The sequence below is a fragment of the Scyliorhinus torazame genome, chromosome 8 (assembly GCF_047496885.1).
Source record: "Scyliorhinus torazame isolate Kashiwa2021f chromosome 8, sScyTor2.1, whole genome shotgun sequence".
NCBI lineage: Eukaryota > Metazoa > Chordata > Chondrichthyes > Carcharhiniformes > Scyliorhinidae > Scyliorhinus > Scyliorhinus torazame.
The window spans coordinates 226,749,415-226,771,442 of record NC_092714.1 but is presented as its reverse complement, the minus strand read 5'-3'; the positions used below and the strand labels follow the sequence as shown (position 1 = coordinate 226,771,442).

The 22,028-nt window shown below is 51.0% G+C and overlaps 1 protein-coding gene across 1 annotated transcript in view; it reads left to right on the top strand.

The window, feature by feature from the left end:
* ptgis (prostaglandin I2 (prostacyclin) synthase) overlaps positions 1–22,028 on the top strand; it is a 118,522-nt gene that overhangs the window by 54,563 nt on the left and 41,931 nt on the right. The window contains exons 4-6 of the mRNA XM_072514845.1: positions 14,438–14,581; positions 17,120–17,274; positions 17,492–17,673. Of these exons, the coding sequence (XP_072370946.1) occupies positions 14,438–14,581; positions 17,120–17,274; positions 17,492–17,673 (481 nt within the window). The remainder of the gene's footprint in view (positions 1–14,437; positions 14,582–17,119; positions 17,275–17,491; positions 17,674–22,028) is intronic.

Sequence of the window (22,028 nt, the reverse complement as noted above, 5' to 3'; positions counted from 1 at the left end):
CCTTTGTTTAACACAAAGCTGAATTATTAACCCTTTCTGAGAACACAAATACAGAAATACAAATTCAGTTTAAAGTTAAACAAAATTTAGAAATTGTTTAAACTCTATTTCTGAACAGGCCCATGCAGTTCGCTAAAATGTATTTGCAGAGGTGAACAGAATATGTTGCAGTTCATTTTCATGGTATCTGTCAGTCATGTTTAAAACTACTTCATGTTTAAAACTACTTCTGAGGATTAACTTCATTGATTCCTTGTCATTAGTGAGACACACTCAAAAAATAGCTTTCCATAGCCATCATTTTTAGCATTCAAAATTCAACTGTCCATTAGAGAGCTACAGCGGAATTCTCCGTTACTGAGGCTAAGTGGTAATGCTGGGGCAGGATTCGTGGTGTTTTAGGACAACAAAACTGCTGCCGCTCCTGGACCGATTCAATGACTGTTAAGGGGCTCGCGCCAGCACCATGTAGAACACAATCGATTGCAATGAGAAACGGTACGGGATTCGCTGCATTCGCAATTGACACTCCGGAAGCTGACAAGCTGCAGCTGCACACACTTCACTCCCCACCCCCACCATCCCAGCCAACAAGATGACAGTGAGGAGAGCGCCACCGTTTTACGGACCCCGAACTTGAGACCCTGCTGGGCACTGTGGAGGAGAGGTAGGCGACCCTGTACCCTGGCCCAGGAAGCAGGCTGCCAGCCACTGCCGTTCGTCGTGCTTCAGCGCAGGTGGCAGAGGCTGTAAGTGCCACCAGCAGCGTCGTCCGGACCAGCTAGCAGTGCCGAAAGAAACTGCGCGTCTTCCTCAGGGCGGCCAGGGTGAGTAGGCAACACTGTGCCCCTGGCACAAATCTGTCCCACACACTAGTAACCCCCCGCCCCCACGCCAGGAGGGCATCCAAACCCCACCCTGCACCACATGCCCGCACCCATACCGGCCACCATGGCCGGGTGCCGTGGCCACTGAAGCCACCAGCTACCCACCCCCCGGGGCTGCATGTGTGGACTGTACACTGTGCATTTTCTGTCCCCACCCCCTTCCCCCCCCCCAGGAGAAGGCCGGCCATAACCGCAAAGAGCATGAAAAGACTGGAGGGCGATTGCCGGACCTGTGACCCCTCCCCGTGGCAGAGCACGTGATCGGCGGGACAGAGGGAAGGGGAGTTGCTGGGGTGGAAGTCGGTGTCGGGCGAGGAAGTGAAACCCCGTTGAGTTGCGGTTTCCCATGACATGTGAGTCAACCTCCCCCAGCACCACCCACACCCCCACTGCCCCCAAACACTCCCCGCCCCCCACCCCAAACCCACCCACCACCACGACTTGACCCCAGCCCGCGTTCTAATCATGAGCCTTGTCTTGTGTCTTGCAGGACCTGCTGATGATGGGGCTGGTCCTTCTGGTGTTCCCCGTCCCCAGCCACAGCTAGAACACCAGGTGTCGACAAGCAACAAGGACACCGACACAGATGCAAGCCATAGGCACGAGACCAAGGACCCCCCAGAGCCCATGTCCGGGGATGACACAGACTTCCTGTCAGAGCTGTCTCCAACACCATCCACCATCCCAGAGGCACTCACCTCGGTTGGGCACTTTAGTGAAGAGGCTCCTGGGACGCTATCCGGTGCACACCCTACACATGCTTTGTAGGAACTCCCAAGGGGGCGGATGGTAGGAGGGCAGGCCGATCTCGGGGACTAGCTGCCACCCAGACAGCTTTTGGGCTTCTGGAACGAACAGTCCCACCGATCGTGGGTTGTCGGCGAGCATCCAGGACCTGCAGGCGCAGGTGGAGGAGCCCAACCAAGTGCAGGTGGTGGTGCTGGTCATATGTGCCACCCAGGCCAAAACTGCACAGGTGGCGTCCGCGTGGAGAGCTTGGGGGCGAGAGCTTTGGCTATGGATCAGCATGTCCAAGGCCCGGGGCAAACTGTCCAGGTGGTGGCTGAGGCCCAGGACAGGGCTCCTCTCTCACAGGCAGCCATCGTGCCAGCACCACCTGGACATTGCAGCAGCACTTCTGAGCATGGCCCAGTCACAGCGGGCCATGGCTGAGAGCGTCGTCAGCATTGCCCAGGCGCTGGCCCACGTGGTGCTGTCACAGAGGGAGGTGGCCCAGTCCCAGAGGGAGATGGCGCAGTCATTGACTGATGTGGCACAGACCCAGAAGGTAGTGCCACAGGCGCAGCATGATGTGGCATAGAACCTGATGGAGGTGGTCCACTCCCTGTGCTCCATGGGTGCGAGCATGCGGACTCTGGCCGAGACCAGAGCGGACTTCTAGGACTGGTGGTGAGGGGCCTCAGGGGTTAGGCTCTGCTCGCACCGCTGTCCAATTGAGTAGCCCGGGGGCCATCAGACAGCCATAGGGAGGAGGAAGTGCTGTTGACCATGCCAGTGACTCCAGCAGAAAGGTGCCGGGACACCGCAGCACCTCGATCTCCCCCCTCCAGCTCCTGGTGCATCTGGTGGACCGCAGGCAGAACAGAGCAGCCCCATGTCACCTGGGACACTCAAGCAGCAGCCAGGCCCACCCAGGCCCGGTCTCCCCAGAAGACGGCCGCCAAAGGGAACCCAGGGGCGCAGGGCAGGAATAACAGCAGGCCGTCTCCACTCCTGATGTGCTGACTGGGGATCCATCAAGATGTGGGCGGCAGGGTAGCACACGTGGCTAGCACTGTGGCTTCACAGCGCCAGCGTCCCAGATTCGATTTCTCTGCTGGGTCATTGTCTGTGCGGAGTCTACACCGTTCTCCCCCGTATCTGCGTGGGTTTCCCTCCGGTTCTCGGTTTCCTCCACAGTCCAAAGACATGCAATGTTAGGTGGATTGGCCATGCTAAATTGCCCTTAGTGTCCAAATAGGTTAGATGGGGTTAGTGGGTTATGGGATAGGATGGAAGTGAGGGCTTAACGTGGATCGGTGCAGACTCGATGGGCCGAATGGCCTCCTTCTGCACTGTATGTTCTATATATCTATGTAGCATTAGGGCCCGTAAGGCCAGAAAAGTAGACACCAGTTAAGTTGGCACAGTTGCAAGGCACAGTTTAGTGATAGGGCTAGGGCACAAATCTATATATATGTTTTCACATTAGACACCTGTGCATAATGTACAAACTACCTTGGTTCTCTGCCAGAAGGTGTGAGGAGTTGGCTGGTCTGGGGCTGGCTGCAAAGGAGGCATGGGCGGGAGCTGGAATGGATGGACATTGGGGGTGGGCTTGCCACGGGGACCGCGGTTCACCCAGAGCTCACCGGTCCAGTGTCCCACCCCCATTTCAACACCCCTGTGAGATTCCAGACAGGACCACACTTGGCACCATGAAGGACCCCGTTGAGTCAAATTTCAGGGTGACCGTCACCTTGACGACCGCCAGGAGCAGGTGTCCTCCCCGCTTCCCCTGCAGTGCCAGGTGAGCTATGATCTGGCAGATATATCACAATGCCCCCTGCTCAGCGGATACTTCGGCGGCTTGCCCAGTCCGGCAGGTCCCCGAATGACAAGCGGTGTCGATACACACGAAGCATCATGCGCGTCTCCTTTGCACTCCTTCTCCTCCTCAACCTGCTGAGTGGCTGGCTCTCCACCTCAGCGGCTGCCTTCTGTCCCTCTGGGGCAGGCATCGCTGCTGCAGCTTCCTCCTCCTCGAGCAGCTCCAGCTCGGACTGCTGCAGTACAATCGCCGATGGCTGCAGCGACTGGGAAAAGACCAACATTGCTCGTTGCATTCCAATATACATGGTCTGCAGAGGGTGAAAGGCTAACATGTTAGTACGGTGCGTACCCCCATTCCCAACCAGGTCTGCCAGACGACACAGTGGCCCCAGTTGGCACTGTGGACTCTGCCCCCGTATGTGTTCCCCCCCCCCCCCCCCCCCCCCCCGGCCCATCTCAGCACCACTGGCCTCATCCGTGCCTAGCGCCGTGGGGATCTATTATCCTGGCACCCGTCCCTGCTGCCAGGGGTACTGTCGGCTGGTACTGCATGCCAGCAATACGCTTCACAATCGCTGTCTGGCGCCCTCCTGTAGTGGCAACTGTGGGCGTTGCCCTTGGGACATCACTTGAGGCCCTTCTCCGATGCTCCATCCCCGATGGTCGGGTTCCCAACCGCACGGGAGACGTGTGGTCTCAGCGGCCGGAAACCCGGCGTGGTGGCTGCGAACTATGTCAGCGCCACCATAGTCGGGCGGGAGCCATGCTGCTGGCCAGGGGGCTTCTGCGAGGACTGGGGGGACTGGTGGGGGGTGGCCAGGGGGTGTCCAGGGGGGCACTAGATGGCATGTTGGGTCCGCGCGCGGCCAACGCCATGTTGTACGCACGACCGCTGCAGGTCATCGCCGTGCACATGCACGGCCACAGACCCGCCAATTCTCGGCTGATTTTGTCGTGGAGGCCGTGCGTTTTACGTGGCGTGGCTGCTAGCCCCTCACCGGCCGGGAGGATCGGTGCTGGGATGGCGCCGATATTTTTGACTTAAAATGCCATGGATCCTCCGGACATAGCCTGGAAATCGGAGAATCCACCCCAGTGTCGGAATGCCCAACTTACAACTCCACCAATTATCTGCTCATTGATTTTAATGTTAGGGATAATGCCTTGGAAAAGCTGCAATGTGCAAAATTAGTGATGCTGGAGGCACAAGCCATTTATTTTAAATCAGTTATGAGACAGACTTATTGAACATTATTATGCTCATATCTCACAGCATAGTTTGAGGGCATTAACATCTAATGAAATAAGTAATACATAAAATTCAATAAAGCTAACTCATGGATAGGTTTTCTTGTGGTATTCCTTCCAATGCCATTCCACAGATGATTTAAAATGTGGAGCTGGAGATTATTTTTCTATAATAACGGGAGTTTAAAATGTAAAATTATATCAGAAAGAGCAATGAATGAGGCTGCATCTATGACACTGTCGGCACATGTAAATATTTCCTATGTGACCGAGACAGTTTCCCCCTTTCACAGACTGGCTTTCCATCACTATCCTGTCCAGTGATATGCTGGAGTAAGTGAGCTTGATTCACATTTCCCGTTTCCCATTATAGCCCAGAGACCCTTCATTTTTATGCATCCATCCAAAAGTTACATTGCAAATATAACTCATACTTCCCGTGTAATATTTATTCTGTAGAGCAGCAGTTATGAGATAACATAAACTTTAATTCACAATAATGTCTCGGGCTGTTTTTTTTGGATGTCAAGGATCTTGCTTCCCATCGTCGGTGGAGTGACTCTGAGTGCCATGCAGCCAATTCATGCTGGAAAGTTCCGGTGTAAAATTGTTGTGTGGGCGGGACCCAGAGGAAAACCACTGTGCCACCATGCTGCCCGACGATTTTGTCTTTTTCATGATGATTCTTATTGGAAAAGCATAAACACATTTCCTGAAGTCACCCTGCTGGATAATCAGTGCTTAGCCCCTTTCAATCTTTTTAGTCAATGACCTGCCTTGAGCCAGACAGACGCATTCAGTGCTGATGTTATTTCTATTAAGGTGAGCTATTGCTGCCTCCAAAGCTGATATGCATGCAGAAGTCTCTCACTTTTTTGACTGCCATGAATCCTGTGGGATGGCTGTGGTCTGGGGCCATTTGGTACAACATCATCTCTCCCTCAGCTTCTTAATTGGGTCATCTGATGACAGTTACCTTGTGCCACTGCTGTAATAAAGTCCGCATTTCTGTTCTTTTAATATTATTGGTTCTACTGTCTTGTTGGAATGTTTGAAATTAGCCCTTACAGTGCAGCCTGCCTCTGTGTATTTTGCGCCGAGGTTTGACTTTTATTTATGGCGATTGTGTCCATGGGTTTTAAAGTTTTTTACATTTCATGACGTCCAGTCAGAGGGGAATCCGATCATACACATTCCTTCAATTTCACGCTCCTCCGCCCCCTAAACACCAGCTGGTGTGGGGAGCATAACATTCTGTACCCAGAGTGTGTAGAACAATGGAATTCATGGGGAGGGGGGGGGGAGATTCTCCGTCGGCCGGCGCCGGAGTCGGAAAATGCAATTGGCGCAGAATTGCGCGCGAGGTGAAAATCATGGCCGGTACCAGGCACTCGACAGGAATGCCGTGGTCCGGCGCCTCGACAGCGGCATCAATGCGTTGTACTCCGCACATACAGTAAAAGTCGTTGGCATATCATTAACGAGCCCCACCCGATATTCTCGGGGCTCCGCAATGCTACATCTCTGACAAGGAGAATTACCAATGGTGGATTTCACTTGTGGTTTTAAAAATCAGGAAACAGGGGCCGCGCCTGCTGAGGGAGAGGAAGGGGGTACAGAAAGTGTCCAACATTGCTATCGTGTGCTGACGGTTGTGCCGCTGGCCAGGGGGCTTCTGCCAGGGCTGGGGGGGGGGGGGGGGGGGGGGAGAGAGAGGAAGGAGGAGGAAGGAAAGAGTAACGGGGGTGGCCAGGAGATAGGCCGTGGTGGTTGGGCACGGAACACCATTGCTGCAGCCGGAAAGGCAGCCATGGGGCTGCACACGCCGGTGACTGCCCACGGTGAACTTAGTGCCATGGTGTCCTCCCAGCCCACCCCCTTGAGGTATCTTCTGGCCCAGCCGATCCATTAACGGGATAGGAATGTGCCAGCACAACCAGTGCCATCGTGTTTGCTGGAATGAGCGTGTGTGGGGAGTGGAGTGGTTAATATGCAGCTGCAGCTTGTTAGCCTCTCGAGTGTCAATCCCGACCCCGGTGATTCGGACACCATTTTTCATTGGAATCATCCGTGTTCCACGTGGTGCCGGTGCTAGCCCATTAATGGTTCCGGAATTGGGAATTCAGAATTTGTCATTGTAATGAATGTTAGGTGACCGATTACCAATTCATGGGACTCATCAAAAGTCAGGCTTACAGATATCAACAAATACTCAGTGCTTGCAGTTGCTTTGTTACATACCGCTGGAAAGAGTTCATTGAAAATACTTGCAATGAAAGGTTAATTTGTGCACTTTGGAGGTATTGAGGCTCAGGATCAGGATGAATGGTGCCATGGCTGCTCTGGTGCCAGGGGTGGCACGGTGGCACAGTGGTTAGCACTGCTGCCTCTCATCACCAAGGGCCCGAGTTCAATTCCGGCCTCGAGTGACTGCATCAAGTACTCCCAGTGTCTGGGTGGGTTTCCTCCGGGTGCTCCGGTTTCCTCCCACAGTCCAAAGATATGCATGGAAGTTGGATTGGCCATGCTAAATTTCCCCTTAGTGTCTAAAGATTTGCGGTTAGGTGGGGTTACAGGGTGTTGCGGGAATAGGGTGGGGGCCTGAGGATTATGCTCTTTCAAAGGTCGAGCACAGACTCGCTGGGCTGAATGGCCTCTTTCTGCATTCTGATTCTATGAACAACCATCGTCTGCAACATCATTTACAAACACTGCATTAGGTCTCAGACTTGGAGCATGATAACCACTCATGGCAGAAGGAGCCTGCTGTGGAGCTGTAGGTGATAGGCAGAGGGGAGAAGCAGCAGAAAGATAGAAGTTGCAGCAGATACTTCCCGAGTAATAGGGTGAGACCACAGATACTCAACAGTGCGTCTGAAGGCTGGGATTGGCATGTCAGGTGGTTGCTAACATCTGGAGCCTCTTGAAGCTAATGGCTACACGTCATCAGTGGCTATGAGAGCCACCATCACCCTCAAACTATTTTCTCCTGACTCCTCCTAAGGCCCATCTGGAGAGATGTCCAGGACTTCCTGGTCCACCACATATAAATGCTAAAAGCACGTCAATGATGAACATTTTCCAGGGCCGTTAATTACTTCACATTTGTCTATGATGGCAAGAATGCTCGGGTTTGTGCTCTGGCTGGCTTCTCACAGGTGCAGGTGTTGTCAAAAACCCTGAGCTGGATTCTCTGCCGCCGGGATTTTCTGTGCGCCGGCAGGGTACCCACGCCCGCGGGTTTCCTGGCGGCATGGGGTGGCCACAATAGGAAATCCCACTGGCATGTGGCAGGAATGGAGAATCCCATTTCCAGCGAGGGCGTGCCGCCAGGAACATGCAGCAGGAGGACCAGAGAATCCCACCCCTGTACCTGCTTCTGCTCGCCATTGGGGCCAATGGTTCTATCTGGTGCATAGATGTGCATTCTGCTCCTGTAACAAAATTTATTATGGACTGGATTCTCCATTCCGAAGCAACTGCGCACGCCTCTGACAGCCCTTTGTCTGGATTTGTTGACTTTCACAACAGAAAAACTGGCGCCGAACCTGGACCGATTCAACAACTATGGAGGGGCTATCACCGGCGCCATGTGGAACACAATCGATTCCAATCGGATTTGCCGGGTCCGGGATTGACTCAGGAGGCTGACAAGCTGCAGCCGCGTATACACGTTACAAACCCCACACACACTCATCCCAGCCAACAAGATGGCAACTGGTTCTGCTGGAGCGTGTCCATATAGCTGATGGGTTGGCTGGGGCCAGAGGGCATCTAGAGGGTGGCCTGGGGGACACCGTGGCCCTAAGTTCAGAAAGGGCTGTCAGAGGCGTGCGCAGCTGCTTGGCTGCCTTTCTGGCTGCGGCAATGGTGTTCCATGCCCGGCCACTCCGACCCCACAGCACACCTCCTGGCCACTCCCCCGCTGCTCCCACCCCAACTAACCCCGGCCCGTTAGAAGCCCCCCAGTCAGCAGCACAACTGTCAGCAAACTATGGCGATGTTGAACACGTTCCATACTTCCTCTCTCTCCTCAGCACGACACCAGTTTAACGATTTTTTAAAGCACAAGTGAACTATACCATCGGGAACTCGGCCCATCAGAGGCAGAGAGTCGCTGAGGCCCCGAAGAATAACGGGTCAGGCCCGCTAATAATATGCATACGGTGTTTACAGTATGGGCATTCCGGACTGCATTGAAGCCACTGTCGAGGTGACGGAGAATTGCGATTTGGCGTTAAATCGGCGCCCACCCAATCGCGTTTCCCGATTTCGGATTCAGCCAATGGAGAATCCGCCCTATATCTCTGAGAAGGTAAACAGAAAGGGGAAATGAAGACTTCTCCCAAACATCAGCTCCTTGTGAAGCCACTTTTTATTAAGTGATTGGTCAGACCAGTAAATTCAAGCCATTGAATCAACTCTGGCAGCTAAAAACCACTTTGCACGGTCACTGTCTCTTCAAAAATCTGATTCAGACTGGTCAACAAAGACCCTAATAAAATTATTTGCGAACTGTCTGCTTACCTCAAGTTCGTGGTTTATGAGATCACCTTGTCCTGCTAATCTGATGCCAAAAACACAAGAATGAAAGATTAAAATCTTATGTGATCCAACTAACATGCATTTGGGACAGGTAATCTAGTTTACTTCAAAATGAGTTTAAGAAGCTTTTGAGTTCTATTTGGAACAGACATTGATTGTTCCTTGGGGGCACGGGAATTATTCAATTAAAGTACTTTCATTATGTCCTATGAGAAAATATGGAGGTATAAAATGGCAATTGAATCTAAATAAAACTTGTGTAATTAAAAGTGCTTGCCTTTGCTTGGCATTGATTTTCAGATTTAAGTTTCACAGAAGATTCAACTGCATATGATCATCATTCGCACTAAAACCTTTGCAGTACTTAAAGTGAGCCATAAAAAAGAGCTATGAGTGTTTTGCATATTTCACTCTGCTGATCATTTAATGTCACACACATTTAGCTAATCCCTTGAAAAATGGCAGTGTTCATATCACTGCATTGCTCATGCAGCCTTCAGAGAATTACCACTGCCTGCTAGAAGAGGTGGTGTGGAGATTTGATGAGATGGTGAAACCTACTCTTCACATTTGAAAACAACAGCTTTCATCTCCTTTATAGTGCCCAAGATATCCAGGGAGGCAAAAGGGATATTTTCTCTGAAAAATATATATATTTTTTTAATGAGTTCTGAAGCAAATTTGGCTTTGCTCCAAAGATAAAACATGTATAATATAAAATTGTGGGCGGGGGAGGGAAGAGGGAGTGAATTCAGATATCTCTCTACTTTGCTTTGGAGCCACTATAGTTGTATCAATACGAAGCAAAACCACAGAGGTTACAGCTATAGAAAAGCAGCTTAAAATAGGGGAACAATTATGTAGAGGCATCTTTGCAAGCAAGTTTTAATCAGTTGCTGCTGGTATGGTCAAGGGGGAGCTGGTAGCGAGTAGAGGGGGTTGGGACAGGAGTCTGCCACCGTGGGGAACGGGCCGGGCCTGGGGTGCGGGTGCGTGGCTGGCCGAGGAGGAGTTATGGCCAGTTGGCGGGGGAGGGGGGGCGGGTAGCCCCCTGATCCGACTGATCCTGGAATGTAAGGGACTGAACGGGCCAGTCAAACGGGTCCGGGTGTTCGCGGCACCTGAAGGGCTGAAGGCGGATGTGGTCATGCACCAGGAGACACACCTGAAGGTGGCAGACCAGGTAAGATTGAGGAAAGGGTGGGTAGGTCAGATGTTTCATTCGGGCTGGATGCCAAAAATCGAGGGGTGGCGATCATGGTGGAAAGAGGGTGTCGTTCAAGGCATCGAGCATTGTGACAGACAATGGCGGCAGGTATGTAATGGTAAGTGGTAAGCTGCAAGGGGAGAGGGTGGTGCTGGTCAACGTGTACGCCCCGAACTGGGACGATGCGGGTTTTATGCGGCGCATGTTGGGTCGGATCCCGGACTTGGAAGTGGGGGGGGCCTGATAATGGGGGGGCCGTTAACACGGTGTTGGAGCCGGCACTGGGCCACTCCAGGTCTAGGACGGGTAGGAAGCCGGCGGCGGCTGAAGTACTGATGGGGTTTATCAGATGGGAGGGTGGACCCTTGGAGATTTGCAAAGCCGGGACTAGGGAATTTTCATTCTTCTCGCACGTCATAAGGCCTATTCCCGGATCAACTTTTTTATTATGAGCAGGGCGCTGATTGCGAGAGTAGAGGATACCGAGTACTCGGCGATAGCCATTTCGGATCACGCCCCGCATTGGGTAGACCTAGAGCTGGGGGAGGAGAGGACCAGCGCCCGTTGTGGCGCTTGGAGGTGGGGATGTTGGCAGATGAGGAGATGAGTGAGCGGGTCCGAGGAAGCATAGAGAGATACCTGGAGGCCAACGATAACGGGAGGTCCGAGTGGGGATGGTCTGGGAGGCGCTTAAGGCGGTGGTTAGGGGAGAGCTGATCTCCATTAGAGCCCACATGGAGAGGAGAGAGCAGAAGGAGGGGAGAGGCTGGTGGGGGAGATGATGAGAGTAGACAGGAGGTACGGCGGAGGTGCCGGAGGAGGGACTGCTGAGGGAGAGGCGTAGCCTACAGGCTGAATTCGACCTGTTGACCACCAGGAAGGCGGAGGCGCAGTGGAGGAAGGGCCAGGGGGCGGTTTATGAATATGGGGAAAAGGCAAGCCGGATGCTGGCGCATCAGCTCCAGAAGCAGGCCGCAGCTAGGGAGATCGGGGGAGTTAAGGATAGGGGAGGTAGTGTGGTTGGCATCAATGGGGTCTTCAGGGAATTTTTTGTAAGAACTGTATCGGTCAGAGCCCCTACTGAATGAGGGAGGGATGGGCCGCTTTCTGGACCAATTGAGGTTCCCGAAGGTGGAGGAGGGACTGGTGGTGGGATTAGGGCCCCGATTGGGCTGGGGAAGCTGGCCAAAGGGATAGGGAGCATGCAGGCGGGGAAGGCACCGGGGCTGGACGGTTTCCCGGTCGAATTCTACAAAAAAATGTGGATCTGTTGGGCCCATTGCTGGTTAGGGCCTTCAATGAGGCAAAGGGGGGGGGCCTTGCCCCTGATGATGTCCCGGGCACTGATCCCATTGATACTGAAGCGGGACAAGGATCCCCTGCAGTGTGGGTCTTACAGGCCGATTCCGTTGTTAAATGTAGATGCTAAGGTGCTGCCGAAGGTCTTAGCCACGAGTATTGAGGACTGGGTGCCGCAGGCGATCCACGAAGACCAGACAGGGTTCGTGAAGGGGAGGCAGTTGAATGCGAATGTGCGGAGGCTCCTGAACGTTATTATGATGCTGGCAAGGGAGGGGGAGGCGGAGATAGTGGTGGTGATGGACTTCTGAGAAGGCCTTCGATAGGGTAGAGTGGGAGTACTTGTGGGAGGTGCTGAAGATGTTTGGGTTTGGGGAGGGGTTCGTCAGGTGGATTAGGCTGTTGTACAAGGTCCCGATGGCGAATGTGGCCACGAACAAGAGGAGGTCGGAGTACTTTCGGTTGCATCGAGGGACGAGGCAGGGGTGTCCGCTGTCCCCCCTGCTCTTCGCACTGGCGATTGAACCCCTGGCTATGGCACTGAGGGAGTAGAGGAACTGGAGGGGGTTGGTGCGGGGTGGGGAGGAGCATAGGGTGTTGCTCTATGCGGATGACTCGCCGCTATATGTGGCGGGAATGCCGGAGGTATTGAGGATCCTCAGGGAGTTTGGGGATTTCTCAGGGTACAAGCTCAACATGGGGAAGAGCGAGTTGTTCGTGGTAGACCCAGGGGACCAGGAGAGGGGAATTGGCGAGCTCCCACTAAAAAGGGTGGAGAGAAGCTTCAGGTATTTGGGGGTTCAGGTGGCCAGGAGCTGGGGGGCCCTGCATAGACTTAATTTCACGAGGCTAGGGGAGCAAATGGAGCAGGAATTTAAGAGGTGGGACGAGTTGCCGCTGTCCCTGGTGGGTAGGGTGCAGTCAGTTAAGATGACTGTGCTCCCAAGGTTTTTGTTCCTGTTCCAGTGCCTCCCCATTCTTATCCCGAAGGCCTTCTTTAGGCGGGTCAACAGGAGCATAACGGGGTTTGTGTGGGCGCGAGGGACTCAGAGGGTGAGAAGGGTGTTCCTGGAGCGGAGTAGGGATCAGAGGGGGGGGGCTGGCACTGCCCAACCTCTGTGGGTACTACTGGGCCGCCAATGTGGCGATGGTGCGCAAGTGGGTGATGGAGGGGGAGGGAGCTACATGGAAGAGGCTGGAGATGGCGTCTTATGAGGGTACGAGTCTGGAGGCGCTGGCAACGGCGCCGCTGCCACTCCCTCCAATGAGGTATACCACAAGCCCGGTGGTGGCGGCTACCCTCAAAATCTGGGGGCAGTGGAGGCAGCACAAGGGGGGGGGGGGGGGAGTGGAGGCCTCGGTGTGGACCCCAATACGGGGGAACGACCGGTTTGTCCCAGGGAGAATAGATGGAGGGTTTTCGGGGTGGCACAGGGTAAGGAAAAGAAGGTTGGGGGACCTGTTTGTGGATGGGAAGTTCGCGAGCCTGGGTGAGCTGGAGGAGAAGTATGGGCTCCCCCCGGGGAACACCTCTAGGTATCTACAGGTAAGGACGTTTGCCAGGCGGCAAGTGGTGGACTTCCCGCTGCTGCTGCCACGCACGGTATAGGGCAGGGTGCTCTCGGGGGGGGGCGTTGGAGAGGGGAAGATCTCGGCAACTTACCAGGTGATGCAGGAGGAGGAAGAGGCCTCGGTGGTGGAGTTGAAAGGTAAATGGGAGGAGTTGGGGGAGGGGATCGAGGAGGGGACGTGGGCAGACGCCCTTGGGGGGGTGAATTCTTCCACTTTGTGCGCGAGGCTCAGCCTCATACAGTTTAAGGTGCTGCACAGGGCACACATGACCGGGACAAGGATGAGCCGTTTATTGGGGGGTGAGGACAGGTGTGCTAGGTGCTCAGGGAGCCCAGCAAATCACACCCATATGTTCTGGGCATGCCCAGCGCTAGAGGAGTTTTGGAAGGGCGTAGCAAGGACGGTGTCGAGGGTGTTAGGATCCAGGGTCGAACCGGGCTGGGGGCTCGCAATATTTGGGGTTGCAGGGGAGCCGGGAGTGCAGGGGGTGAAAGAGGCCTGTATTCTGGCCTTTGCGTCCCTGGTGGCCCGGCGAAGGATTCTTCTTCAGTGGAAGGATACGAGGTCCCCAAGCGTGGAATCCTGGATCAACGATCTGGCGGGGTTTATTAAATTGGAGAGGGTGAAATTTGCCTTAAGGGGATCGGTGCAAGGGTTTTTCAGGCGGTGGCAACCACTCTGGGACTTCCTGGCAGAACGGTAGACCATGGTCAGCAGCAACCGGGGGGGGGGGGGGGGGGGCGGGGGGTTCTACTTTATTTCTGTTTGTCTATACTGGGGTATCTGATGGGGTGTATATGTTTGATATGTGTTAATTTGGAGTGTTAATTTATTATTTATGTATAGGGGAGGGGGGCATGGGGTTATTTTATTTTGTATTTAATTCTATTGGGTTCCTTTTTCATTTTGTTGTTGATATTTTGTGAAAACTTCAATAAAAATTATTTTTTTAAATAAATAAATAAACTACCCCTTGGCCATGATTTAATAAACAACATTTATAACACATTTAAGTGGTATTACAGTCCAGGAAAGTTATAATTTATTCATTGAGTTGTAACTTGTCCTGGAATATGACGAATATAAAAAGTGAATGTTAATGGTGATTATGTTTTGTTTATGTCAGGCAACTTCAAGGGAAAAACCTTTCTTCGTTGACACAGGCATTTCTGTCTCACCTTAAAATAATTTTACTGATTGATGAAAATGGAACAAAGAATGCCTGGAAGAAAGAAGAGTTATTCAACTTCTGTTATGATGCTATGTTCAGGTAGTGTGATGATGAGTTTCTGCACTTATGTGGATTCTATTTTGATGCCTGGTGCATGAGCTTGCTGCATAAGTTATTTTCCAAAGTGAGTCCAGTCTTTACAAAAAGGTTTTGTGTTCTAACATAACTGCTTTGTGCGACACATTTTATTGTTCAGCGGTAAATGCCAATGTGCTGATATTAGAAACTGAGCACAAAGTAAGATTATTTGGGAAAAATGGTGGTAAAATATATTAGCTGACGTGTGACTGAGCCTTCCAGTGTCTCTGGTCAGAATCCTGAATCAATAGAACTTTGAAATTAATTTTGACAGACACACTGAAACTTTACTGGTTTAAAACAATGCAGAACAGAATCATAAAGACCAGGTAGATCCCAGACGGCTCAATAGTGAGATGGCCACTTCCTTCCCCCCCCCCCCCCCACATCGCAAAACAACCCCCACAACTCCTGCATTGCGGATCAGTACCCGCATAGTGGATCAGCCTCCCCGACCCCTCACATCGCAAAACAGCTCCCATACCCCCAGCATCATGGATCAGCCCCCCAACCCCTCCTGCATTGCAAAACAGACTGCACCCCCCAACATCGCAAACCAGCCCCACCCCTGGATTTTCTGCGCCCCCCCCCCCCCCCCCGAGACCTCCTGAATAGGGAGACCCTCTGGGGAGTCTTTGGGGGTTCCTTTAGTTATGGGGTCTCTTGGAGGTCCCTTTAGTTAGGGGGTCTCGGGGAGGTCCCTTAGTTACGGGATCTCTGGAAGGGTCCCTTTCGTTACAGGGTATCGGAGGGTGTCTCTTTAGTTAGAGGGTCTGGGTGAGGTCCTGCTAACCAGGGAGTCTCGGGGGCTCCCTTTTCAGGGGGCTCGGCAGGTCCCCCTATCCAGCGGCCTCAGGGGGTTGGGGGGGGGGGTTCCAGTTGACCAATTCCTGGACAGAGGGCATGTTTGCTGTCGAATGAATGGCAGGCGACAGTGGTTAGCACTGTTGCTTCGCAGCGCCAGGGACACAGGTTCGATTCCCGGCTTGGATCACTGTCTGTGCAGAATCTGCACATTCTCCCTGTGTCTGCGTGGGTTTCCTCCGGCTGCTCCTGTTTCCTCCCACAGTGCAAAGATGTGCAGATTAGGTGGATTGCCCATGCCAAATTGCCCTTAGTGCTCAAAAAAGGTTAGATGGGGTTACTGGGTTACAGGGATAGGGTGGAGGTGTGGGCTTAAATGGGGTGCTCTTTCCAAGGGCCGGTGCAGGCTCGATTGGCTGAATGGCCTCCTTCTGCACTGTAACTTCTATGATTCTATGTGAGGAAGGGATACCTCGCTCCTGGAGTGATTACATAAAGAAATAGGGGATATAGTATATTAAAATAAACGTTATTACTAATGCAGCACTAAAATCTTTAACATCACGAGAAAATACTGTCACAATTACCCTTAAAATATGCTACTTAATAAAGTGAATACAATACCCTTAATTGCTATCTTTATTCCCATTTAAATAAAAGGGAATAAAACATCTCAGCCTCTCAATCTACTGTAACTACCAATGGCCTATAGGAATAATTATTTGACAGAGATGTCCTTTGAGAAAGAGAGACCTCTTGATACTGCTTTAAAGACAAGATCCGACTCCTGTCAGGCTCATGCAGAAACTCTGCTGTCTTCAGAAGCTGTTTCTCAGCTTGTTTCAGCCCCCCCCCCTTGTTCTCAGACAAGTCTATACTGCTTTAAATAATGTTAATCTATTTTAACTGAACTTCAGAGAGCAATCTGCCTGACGTATGGTCATAGCGTCATCGGGAACTGCGCTCACCTGCTTTTCCTACAAAATGCCTGATACCTAAGCTCCACCCAGTAATTACATCATCTTACCAAGCTGAAATCTAATTAACTGCACAGGGAATCCCCTGAACCAAAACAAAATTGCATTAGCCCAAGCTTTATACAATGCTTCAATTGCACCCTTGGCTCCCAACTTTTCAGACTAGGATTTATTTTAAAATATTACTGCAGCAGTCATACACACACTAACCCAGGCTTACTGCACCAAATATCTATAATACAATACACCTGAAATTTCTACATTCATAACAATACAAGAGATTAACACAGTGAAAATCATGGGAAGTTCTGTATGGGTTTCTCCACATATCATTACCAATGAGTTTAAGATTGTAATAACATTTCTGCTCCTTTTCAGCAACAGTTTCATCCGTCGACTTACAATACCTCTTGATCATGACGCATAATGGGATTGTGTTTCTGTCCAATTTCAGACTGTCTGTTCTGGTAGTGCCGATGATCAGGAAATAGACCCTTGCATTATACACTCTGAAGGTGCACCTGCATTTACGAATAGCAGGGAATAAATGACCTTTTGTATGTTACACATGAGCAATGTCACTTCAAAATGAAATGCCCCTGATCAATTCCAAAGCAGGTTTTAAATCATTTCGGGAGAAACTGTTTATTTTCTTGTCACGATCAGCACCTGAAATGATGACTGGCAAATTTCAAGTCCATTCTCATTGTTTAATTAGGGCGGGATATCTTACACTGTTTGGAAATGAAGCTGTACAAATTAATGAGCAAACATCAAAGGTTAAAGATGGAATTCATTCAGCTCAACTCTACAATGTATACAAACGACTCGACCAACTCTTGATGAAATTGGTCTCGTCGACGTTATCTGCTGGTGAGTCACTATTAGCCAATTATCTGTGTATTAACCAAATATGTAATGGTGTCGGAGAAACAAATTATATTGGTAGATAATTTAAAATATTTGCAGGTCTATCAGACCGTCATTGATAATTTTTGCACTTTGTAATAGTTGAACACTTTGAAATCAAATTCAATTAATATAAAGTACAGCAGGGTGGTAAATAAGTTACTTATTTTAATTTTGGAAGATGAGAAGAAGGAGGCAACCTTGGTCAAGAATCGTCTGTGGCAGTTGTTGTCTGTGGAGAATCTAAACGCAAAAGTCAACAGAAGCAGCTGGCTTGAAAACTACCGGAACCAGCTTCAGAATCTGGGCGTGCATCCTGACATGCAGGCCCGAGCAATGGTACTACAGCTTTGGGCCACACAGGTACGGGATCACCATGAAAGGATGCTCCTTTCACTGCTGCAAACCTACACTTAGATTTGAGTAGTATAATGCCTGCCCAGAATACCTCCACCTTATCCATGTGCAGTAATAACACTTTAAAATCTTGACTTTAATGTACAGGTAAGGGCCGGGATTCTCCAAAATCCTGGCTAAGTGTTGACGCCGGTGTAAACACCAGAATGTTTCACGCCAGCATCAATGGGCCTCTTGGCTCAGCGATTCAGTGGCCCAAAAAGGGGGCCAGAACAGAGCTGAGGTGCTCCACGCAGCTCCGGCACCGTTACGTGGCCCTGCACTGCTAGGCGCTGGTCCGCGCATGCGTGCAGAGGCTGTTTCCGCGCCAGCGCCGTGCAACATGGCGTAGCGACACAGTGGGCCGGCACGGAAGGAGGTAGGCCTCCGATCGCGGGCCTAACCATTGTGGAGGCCCCCCCCCCCCCCCGGAGTCTGATCACCCCGCCCCCCCCACCAGGACAGCCACCGCGGCTGTGGGTCCGAGCACTACCGGGTGGTACCATATGTGAACCACGCCGGTGGAAATCGGCCGGTTGACCATGGAGAATCGCCACGGGGGCCTCTTTCAACGGCCCACGACAAGCGCCGCGTCGAGCGGGCGAGCAACTGCCACCGATTCTCTGGTCGCCGGAGAATCACGTCCCGGCGTCAGAGCAGCGTGGCGGGAATTTTCGGCATCACCGCCGATTCTCCGACCGGGCGTGGGCTCGGAGAATCCCAGCCAATATTTCAACAGACCCATTTATTGATAAACTATTACTTCTAGTATCCATGCGACAGACATATCCAACACCATAAATTACTTTCATTGGATTCCATTGAATGTACTTTGTCCCCAAAACGCATTGAGATTAAAACTTTCAATATTTATAAGTGTTTCTGATAAGGACCCACATTTTTAATAGATTATAGATTGATGATAATCCAAAGTTACCAAAGTACCATTTAAGCAGTTTATCTTTTTTTTTTTTTTTTTTTAAATCATTTATGGGATGTGGGCGTCCCTGGTTAGGCCAGCATTTGTTGTGCATCCCTAGTTGCCCGTCAGATAGCAGTGGTGAGTTGCCTTCTTGAACCTCTGCAGTCCCTGAGGTGTAGCTACATTCACAGTGCTGTTATGGAGGAAGTTCCAGGATTTTGACCCAATGGCAATATATTTCCAAGTCAGGGTGGTGAGTGGTTTTGAGGGGAACTTCCAGGTGGTGGGGTTCCCAGGTATCTGCTGTTCTTGTCCTTCTAAATGGTAGTGGTTGTGGGTTTGGAAGGTGCTGCCTAAGGAACCTTGGTGAGATCCTGCAGTGCATCTTTTAGATGGTACACATGGCTGTCACTGTTCGTCGGTGGTGGAGGGATTGAAAGTTTGAAGCAATCAAGCGTGCTGCTTTGTCTTGGATGGTGTTGAGCTTCTTGATGGAGCTGCTCTCATCCAATCAAATGGAGAGTATTCCACTATACTCCTGACTTGTGCCTTGTAGGTGGTGGCTAGGCTTTGGCGGGTCAGGGGGTAAGTTACTTGCCGCAGGATTCCTAGCCTTTGACCTGCTCTGGTACCCACATTGTTATTATGACTAGTCCTGTTCAGTTTCTGATCAATGGTAAACCCCAGGATGCTGATAGAAGGGGATTCAGTGAAGGTAATGCCATTGAATGTCAAGGGGACATGGTTAAATCCTCTCTTGGAGGAGATGGTCATTGCCTGGTACTTGTGTTGCGTGAATGTAACTTGCCACTTGTCAGCCTAAACCGGGATATTGTCCAGGTCATTCTGCATTTGGACATGGACTATTTCATTATCTGAGGAGTCGCGAATAGTGCTGAACATTGTGCAGTCATCTGCGAATACCCCCACTTCTGATCTTATGATGGAAGGAAGGGCATTGATGAACCAGTTGATGATGGTTGGTTGTTTAGAAAATACAACTTTAAGAATTTTAGAGGAATATTTTACAACTAGTAAAGTTCAAGTATGAATTTTAAAATAATTTAAAGAATGCAGAACATTCTGTTTGGGGAAGGCAAACAGCCAGTGGTTGTAGTTCTCAGTGGGACCAATGACATAGGCAGGAAAAGGGATGAGGTCCTGAAAGCAGATTGGAGGGAATTTGGAAGGAAATTGAAAAGCAGGACCTCAAGAGCAGTGATCTCAGGATTGCTCCCAGTGCCACGTGTTAGTGAGCATAAGGATGGAAAGATTGAGCAGTTCTACACATGGCTGGAGAAATGGAGTAAGAGGGAGGGCTTTAGATTTCTGAGGCTTTGGGACCAGTTTTGGGACAAGTGGGACCCATACAGGAAGGATGGTTTACACTTTAACAGCAGTGGGACTAATGTCCTCACAGGACGTTTGCTGTGGGAATCTGAGGGGAAATTCAGAGAGGAAAGGAGAAGAAAATGGTGAACTACAGTCATAGGTTGATGAATGGAACTTTGCTTCTCCTGATATATATTAATGAGCTAGACTGGTGTACAGGGTGTGCTTTCACAATTTGCAGAAGATACAAAGATTTGAATTGTCAACTATAATGAGGATAACCTTGAACTTCGAATGGATATAGACATATTGGTGGAATGGACCGACTAATGGCAGATGAAGTTCAGTGTAGAGAAGTGTGAGGTGATTAATTTTAGGCAGGAAGAATATGGAGAGATAATGGGCTGAATTCTCCCATCCAACAACCATGGGCTGGATTCTCTGATTTTGAGGCTATGTTCGGAGCATGTGTCTTGTCTTACGACCAAAAAGTCGGTGTCGCCCCGCACCGATGCTCCGCCCGGTGGGGGGCTAGCAGCCGCGCCACGTAAAGCTTTACCTGCAGATACGGACGTAGAATTGCCGGGTCTGTGGCCGCGCATGCAGCGGTTGCACCATACAACATGGCGCCGGCTGCTTGCGGACCCGGACTGCCAGATAGTGCCCCCCTGTAAATCCCCTCGCCATCCCCGGACCAACCCTTAACAGTTCCCCCAGCTCCCACCGAAGCCCCCTTGGCCAGCGGAACGGCTCCCCCGCCACCCACCCACCCCCCCCCCCTCCCCGACTGTGGAGGCGCTGGGCACACTCCACAACCCCCACGCGAGGTCCCCTTAAACTGTGAGCACACGCACCCCACGCCGTCGGAAAGTTGGCTCATGGGGGGCAGAGCACCGGGGGAGGGCCGCAGGTGACGTCCTGAGGCTGTCCCAACGGCGTGCAGCGTACTCAGCGATGACGGTGTTTCTGAGGGGGCGGCGCATCCAAAAAGGCGTCGCCTCCGATTTTGTTGTAAAAACGGATTCTCTGGCCTATCGGCGAACACGATTTCGGCATTGGTAATCAGAGAATCCAGCCCCATGTCTTTCTCGGCGGCGTGCCGCTCACTGGCAGCGGGATTCTCTGTTCCCACCGCTTGTCAATGTGATTTTCTATTGTAGCAACCCGATGCCATCGCAAAAACTATTGGCAGGGATGCGCTGTCGGCAGGAACTGAGAATCCCGATGGTGGAGATTTCAGGCCAATGTAAAATAAAGAGAAAATAAAGAGCTGCAGGAACAAAGGGACCTCAGTGTATATGTACACAAGTCATTGAATATGTAGAGTATCCTAGGTTTTACTAATAGGGACAATGAGTACAAGAGTAAAGAGGTCATGTTGAACCTGTACAAGACACTAGTTAGGCCTGATCTGAAATACCTCATCCAGTTCTGGGTACTACATTTGAGGAAGGGTGTGAAGGCAGTGGATAGAGTGCAGAGGAGATTCACAAGAATGATTCCCGGGATAAACAACTGTTGAAATGATGACAGGTTTGGTCTGTTTTCCCTGGCGAAAAGGCGGCTGTGAGGAGACCTGATGGAGGTATTCAAAACCCTGAGGGGTATAGGCAGGGTAAAGAGTTAACTAAGTGAGTGTTGGTTGAATAGAAAGTGCATCTGGGGAATTGATTATGGAAAGTAGGGTTATGACAGGTGAATGAAACAGATATTTTGCATTGGCCTTCACTGTAGAGTACAGAAGTAACATCCCAGAAATAGATGTAAACCAGTGAATGAAAGGGAAATTACAGTCACCAAGTTAGTGGTATTGAGTAAATTCTTAGGTCTGCGAGCTGGCAAATCCCTGGGTCTAAAGTCTTGAAAGAAGTGGAGAACGAGATAGTTGATTCATCAGTTTTAATTTTCCAAAATTCCCTAGATTTGGGGAAGGTTCCATGAGATTGGAAGGTAGCAAATGTAACTCCTTTATCCTAAAAGGGAGGTAAACAGAAAGCACAAAACTACAGGCTGGTCAGCTCCACATCTGTTGTAGGGAAAATGTCAAAGCCATTATTAAAGATATTAT